Source organism: Coregonus clupeaformis, chromosome 29 (assembly GCF_020615455.1).
Source record: "Coregonus clupeaformis isolate EN_2021a chromosome 29, ASM2061545v1, whole genome shotgun sequence".
NCBI lineage: Eukaryota > Metazoa > Chordata > Actinopteri > Salmoniformes > Salmonidae > Coregonus > Coregonus clupeaformis.
This window is the reverse complement of record NC_059220.1, coordinates 55,515,954-55,524,444: the sequence shown is the minus strand read 5'-3', so window position 1 is coordinate 55,524,444 and position 8,491 is coordinate 55,515,954. Positions and strand designations below refer to the sequence as shown.

Sequence of the window (8,491 nt, the reverse complement as noted above, 5' to 3'; positions counted from 1 at the left end):
GAAGACTCATGTGAAACAATATAATAAGCCACTTTCCAGAAGTCCTTTTTCCCAATTCAGTTATCGTCAACATGGTTTAACTTTGGCTTTCCGCTTGTGCGGGGTACCCCCAGCAGAGGTAGAGAAAAATAGAAAATAGTGTATTGACCCCATGAGTTTTATCTATAGCTTTGTTTATCTTTTATATTGTCTCTCTCAATCGTTCTCATTATCTTACAATTTATTGATCAATATAGTATTTCAGAACGTCCTCTCTTATCTCTCTTCACGCATGATCGATATCCCCCCAAAAATAATTGACTTTTGGCTTCATTAGGCTTTCACGTGAGGGTAAGAAACTTGCATTGCGCCTCTGCAGTTTTTCTTTGAATCCAGATGATAGATTTTCGTCCTGTTATTATTTCTGCTTCATTGGCAATTCATCATAGCGTGCAAAATCAGAGTAATGATGATATGAGAATTGGTGGTCCGTGTAGGTTATCCTCTCAAACATTCGGGTGTCATTCCCTCCGGTGTCATCCCCTCCGGTGTCTGCTCTGCTCTAGCCAAGTCCACCTGTAAAACACCTCCGGAGCGGAAAAACTACTCCACCACCGTCACATGGTGGGGAGGCAGGCTCGAGCGCAGCGATAGGAAATCTGGAGATACGCTAGTCTGTGATTGGGGCCCGGAAGGAGGAGTCTGTGAAAACGAGCGGGTGGGAGCATTGCGCGTCCGAGCCTTTGTTTTTCAGCTCTAATATCTCACATATCAATAATTCAGCGCCCAAGAAGAAGACCCCGCGCTATGTATTCAACTGCGCTTCAACTCGACAAGGGCCTCATACCGCTCTCGACTGGTTATTCGATTACGGAGTGACAAGAAGGTGCGGGGAGGCTTGAGCCGAAAGGGGGGGAAATAAGTTAACAGTGGGAACGACTGGGTAAAGGGGGACTCTTCATTAAAAAAAATAAAAAATAAACGGGAAAACCAAACCTGTCTTTGACCTTTTTTCAAGACTTAGAGAAACACACAAGAGGAGGTTTAATTCAAGAAACGAAAAGGAGTTGGTCATTTGAATAGGCTGAATTTTGCGGAAGAGAAGAAGTAGTATATTATCTATCCGTGAAATCAGAAAATTCTCCCTTTCTTTGTGCGGGATACAGCAACGAAGTGCAGAGTGAAGTTGCCGTAATGTTGACGCTCCTACTGGGTGCAGTGTGGCTAGTGACTCTAGTGAACTCTCAGAACGAGACGGAACCCATCGTACTCGAGGGTAAATGTCTGGTCGTTTGCGATTCCAACCCAACTTCGGATCCCACCGGGACCGCGCTCGGGATATCGGTGCGCTCCGGGAGCGCCAAAGTGGCTTTTTCCGCGGTGAGAAACACCAACCACGAGCCCTCGGAGATGAGTAACCGGACTATGGTGATCTACTTTGACCAGGTAACTTTCACTGACTTGTCTGTCTGCAATATCACACTGTATGGCTACCTTGGTAATGGGGAGCGAGTGAGCGAGAGTGTGTCGGGAGGGGGTTTGGATGACTGTTGAAAATGTATTTAAAAAGCTCACTGGCTATTCTATTCGTGAGTTAGAGAATGGAGGCTCGCGGTTTAATATAGAGATTAGATTTATAGATAAAGACAGGTGAAAGTAGTCAGCCTTTGAATATTTAAGTTCCTTTTGATGATATGAAATGAAGTCTGACATCTCTCCAAATAATGTAATACCATGTCAAGAGGGTGAAGTCATACTCCATGCTACTCCATATCTCAAAAGGTTAATAGCCAACAAATGGCTATTCAATTAAATTAAATTGTTCTGCTTGGCAGGATTTTGGTCTCATAAAATTAGACATTTGAGCCCCAGAACTTCGTCGATGGATGCATTCCAAAATGTATTAACTTGGTATTTGTAATAGTTTTAATTTGAAACTAACAAAGTTATAGTCAAATGCCATCTGACCTACAATATATCAGGGTGCATTGCGTGATTTCCTTTTAACTTTGTGATGCAAAGACATTAAAAAGCATTTATACTATGACAACGACGAGTGTCTTCGATGTTAGTGTGACTTTTCCCTCTTCACACTCTTTCTCTCTTCCCCAGATACTTGTAAACATTGGTAAGAATTTCGACGAAGAAAGGAGCAATTTCATCGCCCCGCGCAAAGGGATTTACAGTTTTAATTTCCACGTGGTGAAAGTGTATAATCGCCAAACGATCCAGGTCAGTGCACTGTAGGCCTATAAATAATGAATACTTTATTTAATGTGTGTGTGTGTGTGTGTGTGTGTGTGTGTGTGTGTGTGTGTGTGTGTGTGTGTGTGTGTGTGTGTGTGTGTGTGATGTATGTACGCACCCGCTGGTAGACCTCATAAAAGTTGAATACACTAGTACATTCAAAAAGATTCCGCTAGAAATAATTTGTAGATTTGTGAGATGTCATTCCCCAGAGAAAATGATAGTTTGCAGATGTAAGTCACCCACTGAATCATAATTAATCGATGAGCATATGGAGCCAATTTGGCGCAGGAACAGCCAGTCAGCCAGTACAGTAGCTGCGGGTGCGGCTTCAGGACCTTGGACAGCGGCAGCGTAGAACACGCTATGTCCTGCTGCGTGGCTTTGTCCTGCTGCCTGGCTTGGCGTTTGCATTTGACAGCAGGTGAATAGACCAAACAGACCAAACCCAAACAGACCAAACAGGTATTTTAAACAAACTACTTGATTGATAATATCAATGTCAGCTTTACATACACATATACATATTTTACAGCGCAAATCCATCGAGCAGCGACTCACAACTACATTTTCCCATGCAAGCAACACAAATGGAGTAGAATAATCATTTGATGCGTTAAATAAGCGAATACACTTGATCAGATGTAACCCTTTTAAAATAACATTTAACACAGACAACGTGGCTTTTAAAACCAGCCCCTCTTAATTAGAGTGCATATTTCACTAATTAAACCCTGTTCTAATTATGCAGTGAAATCCACAGGGCTTCAGTATTACATGCTGTTATTCATCTCTTATTGGAAGCTAAATTAATTAATTGAAAACAAACCAGGCAAGCCAAATTAAAAGGAAAAGCCCTGTAAAACCATATTCACCCATCATGTCATTGAGTCCAACTAACCTTAAACAGAGGTACAAATTACAGACACCTGACTCAAGCAACTAACTATAATGCATTAAAACATATTTCACTGTTAATTTTTTTGTCACAAAATAGTTAATGACTTTGAGATTACAAATGTAGCATCCTCCATATATATGTGAATCAAATAACAAAGAGGAGAGGATTCACAGATATATGGAGGATTCACAGCTCAGTTCAGCTCTGATACACTAGTCCAACATAGCCACAACTGCTGTGTTAAAAACTCACACTGTTTGATTGCCTTAGAGCTGTTTGTCATGTGGACACAGAGGGAGGGAAGAGGGGAGGGAGAGAGGGAGGTAGAGAGTGACAGAATGAGAGAGAGAGGGAGAGGGAGAAAAGGAAGAGAGATGAGATGAGAGAGTAACATAGATTTATATGGATTGGTAGGGATAGAGATAATAACTTTCAAGGTTCTTTCTAGAAGGATGTGGAACAGGAGTGTCTTACCACTCCAGTATTTTGCTATTGAAGGAGGAATACAGGCATTACCATCTTGAAACATCCATAAATAGCTCACCTCCTCATATCTGTGTAGATCTCATTGAGACCAGGGTATTGAGAATTGAATCCACTGAACATACAGTACCAGACAAAAGTTTGGACACACCTACTTATTCAAGGGTTTTTCTTTATTTTTATTGTAGAATAATAGTGAAGACATCAAAACTATGAAATAACACATATGGAATCATGTAATAACCCAAAAAAGTGTTAAACAAATCAAAATATAATTGAGATTCTTCAAAGTAGCCATCCTTTGCCTTGATGACAGCTTTGCACACTCTTGGCATTCTCTCAACCAGCTTAATGAGAAATGCTTTTCCAACAGTCTTGAAGGAGTTCCCACATACGCTGAGCACTTGTTGGCTGCTTTTCCCTCACTCTGCGGTCCAATTCATCTCAAACCATTTCAATTGGGTTGAGGTCGGGTGATTGTGGAGGCCAGCACTCCATCACTCTCCGTCTTGGTCAAATAGCCCTTACACAGCCTGGAGGTGTGTTGGGTCATTGTCCTGTTGAAAAACAAATGATAGTCCCACTAAGCTCAAACCAAATGGGATGGCATATCACTGCAGAATGCTGTTGTAACCATGCTGGTTCAGTGTGCCTTGAATTCTAAATAAATCCCTGACAGTGTCACCAGCAAAGCACCCCCACACCATCACACCTCCTCCTCCATGCTTCACGGTGGGAACCACACATGTGGAGATCATCCGTTCACCTACTCTGCATTTCACAAAGACATGGCGGTTGGAACCAAAAATCTCAAATTTGGACTCATCAGACCAAAGGACAGATTTCCACCAGTCTAATGTCCATTGCTCGTGTTTCTTGGCCCAAGCAGGTCTCTTGTGTTATTTTAAAGTTTTGATGTCTTCACTATTATTCAACAATGTAGAAAATAGTAAAAATAAAGAAAAACCCTGGAATGAGTAGGTGTGTCCAAACTTTTGACTTGTACTGTAGATACATGCTTATCTCCTCCTAATTCCATTGCTGTTGAATGTAAGGAACTATTCATACTTCATAGAGAGGCAGTGAATTTTAGTTGGCACAAGTACAGATTGTTCCAACATGAAACTTCAAGGACAAACAGGAGCACACTTCTCTTTTCAGAGGCTGCCATTGTTATAAGTATACTCCATGGTCATAGAGTGTTACATATGAGCCCCAAGTACAACCTACTGAACCCTGAAAAAATCTATTAACCAACTAATCAATAACTGTAGTTTAGTATGAGTCCCTATACTAGTGATGGACCATAAGGATTTTGGGCACTGGCCAGAGGGGCAAGTAGACCACAGTTTTTACTAGCCTTGTTCCAAAATCTGTGCTAGTTGGGCACATTTTCTACTAGCCCAGTCTGAAAGGTACTAGCCTCGTGCTAGCCTACTTTAGCGGGCTAGCTTAATTTCATTCAAGTAAGATAGAGCAGGCAAACAGCCATTCAAACTGACAGTGAGAGATGAAGGCTACAGAACCTCACACTATACTGGATGGGGGCTCTTCAGACCATCCTCCACATGCATTAAATGGACATTTCACAATTCGTCAACTTCATATTCTTCATCTCCAGCACCACCCCAACATCAACATATGTGAAACTGGCACGTTTCTATGTGTTGTAGTAAAAAAAAAAGAGGAAGATAAGTGTTTCCCATGACGTTATCAACCAATTAGTAGACAATTAGTAGGCAATTAGTAGGCAACGCCTATTCACAATTGGTCAAACTCACACGATGCACACCAATGATGTCACTGGAAACACTTATTTTCCTCAATCTTTTTTACTACAAAACATTGAAAAATTTCACATATGTTGATGTTGGGGTGGTGCTGGAGATGATGAATATGAATTTGATATTTCCCTTTAAAAGAGAAGCAAGAGTGTTGATTGCACAAGCTGTTGAATCATGTGAGCACATTAGTGTTTATTATGAGCCACCATATCCGCTGTAAAAATGTGCATTTTTTAGCAATCTTCTCCTTGAGTCTCCCTTAGGCAACTTTGATCAAGTAAAAAATAATACTTTAAAAGCATACTTCTCCCAAAAACATGACATTTCTAAATATGTCCTTGCTGCCCACTGGCCAGTCATTGTGTCTCCCTTCACTGAGTGGAGAGAAAGTGGTCTGTTGTCACGTCACTGCTGTCGTCTGTCTCTTTGGACAGGAAATGATGTGTCATGAGAGGAGGATGTCTGCTTTTTCATTACAGCTAAGTGCTGCATTAAACTGTGGGCGGAAACCCACTCACCAAATGTATATCTAAAGCTTCTCTCTCTGGGCTTAATTGGGTGCTTACGCGTTAAAGAATTCAGCAGCTCTATGGAATGCTGACACCATGCACCAGCCATTATGCCATTTACACATGTGCTGTAATTTGCAGTGGTTGGCGTGATTGGAGTGATTGAGTGATGGTGTTTTTGGGAAGGGGTGGTGATTACCCCCCCCCCCCCCCTTAATGAATACAGGGCTCAGTCAGGGGTTTGTACATGTGGTCTCTATTCCTCACCCTCTCACCCTTCTTCCTAGCCTCCCCCTCATGACTCTGCTGTGTACAGGACCATCCTGCAAATGTTCTGTCACCGGTTTATTAGTCCCATACATAACTGCCACAGAAGAGGGATTTCTGCCAGTTTGAACCATCCAGCTGAATGAGGTTCCCTCTCCTCTCCTCAGTGTGAGTGGGTATGGGGCTGGGGATGGTGCTGGGGTGAGGGTGGGGCTGGGTGGGAGCTGAGTGAGTCTCCCCTGGGCCCTGGCTGGGTGGAAGTGATGTAGAGGCTTGGCTTTCCTCCAGTCCACCTCCCTGTTCACCGTGAACTCATTTAGCACACTGAACAGAGGCTGCTTTGTCCTGCCTCTCTTAGATGACATCTCTCTCTCTCTCAAACCAAGCACCTCTTAATCTTTCAGGCCTAAGATGAGTGTTTTGATCTCTTTTATGCACTCTTATGCATGATTTAGATGCTGTCTGTTTGTATATTTAGGGCATGTATCAGTCAAGGAGCGTTTTTACTCTTCACTCTTAAACTCGGCACAAGGCAGGTGAACCGTGTATGAGTCTGAATTAGTGAAATTATGTAATGTTCATGTCTGTGTCCTCTGTGTTCTAGTATTGCCTGTAGGGTGTGTGTGTGTGTGTGTGTGTGTGTGTGTGTGTGTGTGTGGTGTGTGTGGTCTCACACAGAAGTCAGGGCTCAGTGGGGAGTGACCTATGGGCAGAGATTGACAGGTGCGGTGTGTCTTTGTGTGTGTGTGTGTGTGTGTGTGTGTTTGTGTGTAGAGATGTGGGTGTATTTAACCATCTCTAACTGTAGTATGTCCTCTCCTGTAGGTAAGCCTGATGCATAATGGATGGCCTGTGATCTCGGCCTTCGCTGGGGACCAGGATGTGACACGTGAGGCTGCCAGTAACGGAGTGCTGATCCAAATGGAGAAGGGGGACCGAGCCTATCTCAAACTAGAGAGAGGAAACCTCATGGGGGGCTGGAAGTACTCCACGTTCTCTGGGTTCCTGGTCTTCCCCATGTAGAAGACAAGGAGACAGGAGGGACTAATGCTTCTCGGCTTGGCTGCTTGGAAGACTGTGGAGACAGACAGAGAGAGATGATGAAAGATAGAAAGAGGGAGAGGAGGAGAGAAAGAGATATGGGAGAGGAAGTTAGAGAGATGAGTAGGGTATAATTAGTTGGGCAGGCTCTCCAACACACTCACTCACTCCGCTGCCTGGCTACAGCTCTGGACAGCCACAACTTTTTTATCCTTAGAAATACTATCATTTAAAAACGTTAAAGAGAGTTAACCCTAGAGGCCAAGTCCACCCCTTCCCCCTCATCATCTGTTTCTGCATCTGCTTTGAGGAATGTCTCTGTATTACCTACAGTGTCAAAGAGCTGCATCAACCATGTTTCCACATTCTGTATGGCCATCCCCATCCATTTTCTGTGACTCCATTTTCATTGTATTTTTATGTCTGTGTACAGTCTGGCAATACATTTTCTACATCCACCCACCTCTGTCATTTCAAGTCCAGACAGATACAGTACTGTACCATTAAGTTCTCCTCACTCCCCACCCCATTTCTTCATGTTTATTGATCCCCTGTTCAATGCTCCTTCTGTCCTTTACTCCTCTCCTGTTCTTTTATCCTCCCCTCTGCTGCTCTTCTTTCTAGCCTTCTCCTCCCAGTAAGGATGTCCCTGCTTTGTCATGATTGGATGATTGGAGGATTGCTGAAACTCTAAAGACTCCTGCTGTATACTGGATATATATAAAATCTGAAAGTTTCTATATGATATAATATGTGATTAACAGAATCTGGTTGAATATCTGTATTTCCGTATTTTAATGTTAAAACGTAGTGATTGTGTGTGGATTATGAGGCTCCCTTAACTACTGATGCTTCTTGTTCTTGTTTCGGTTGAAATGTGGCTAAACTGAAACTATACCAGAAAAACTATAAAGGAATTTTATTATGATTATTAACTGTAAAATACATGTGAATATTTAGAAGAGACAAATCCTCCCTTTTATTTACCAATCAATCAATTGATCTATTGTTTTTTATTTGCTTTTATCCAATAAAATATAAATTGTACTTTTATTTTTCTTAAACTTAATCCGAAACTCTCATTGCGATTCATTTGCTGAAACCTAATTGGCATAACATCTAAGACCGTCTCTATCCATCTCCCCATCTTCCAATGAATTCCAAAAAGTTGGCTGGAGTAAGTGATGATCAAGATGTAATGTGTGTGTGTGCGTGTGTGCGTGCGTGTGTGCGTGCACGCATGTATACAGTATGTACTGTATGTGTGTGCTCATGTGTGA

The 8,491-nt window shown here is 42.3% G+C and overlaps 1 protein-coding gene across 1 annotated transcript; it reads left to right on the top strand.

Moving 5' to 3' along the window:
• Positions 1-582: 582 nt before the first annotated feature.
• Positions 583-8,280, top strand: LOC121576672 (cerebellin-1). The gene is made up of 3 exons (XM_041890019.1): positions 583-1,425; positions 2,092-2,211; positions 6,996-8,280. Exons 1-3 carry the CDS (start codon positions 1,174-1,176, stop codon positions 7,191-7,193), a joined length of 570 nt encoding a protein of 189 aa, XP_041745953.1. The 5' UTR covers positions 583-1,173; the 3' UTR covers positions 7,194-8,280.
• The last annotated feature ends 211 nt before the right edge of the window (positions 8,281-8,491 follow it).

Bases quoted from the DNA above. Each gene is read 5' to 3' on its own strand.
- LOC121576672 (XM_041890019.1), top strand. From the start codon at position 1,174: ATGTTGACGCTCCTACTGGGTGCAGTGTGGCTAGTGACTCTAGTGAAC. The intron at 1,426-2,091 runs GTAACTTTCACT...TCTCTTCCCCAG, and splicing joins TGGTGATCTACTTTGACCAG to ATACTTGTAAACATTGGTAA. The intron at 2,212-6,995 runs GTCAGTGCACTG...CCTCTCCTGTAG, and splicing joins ATAATCGCCAAACGATCCAG to GTAAGCCTGATGCATAATGG.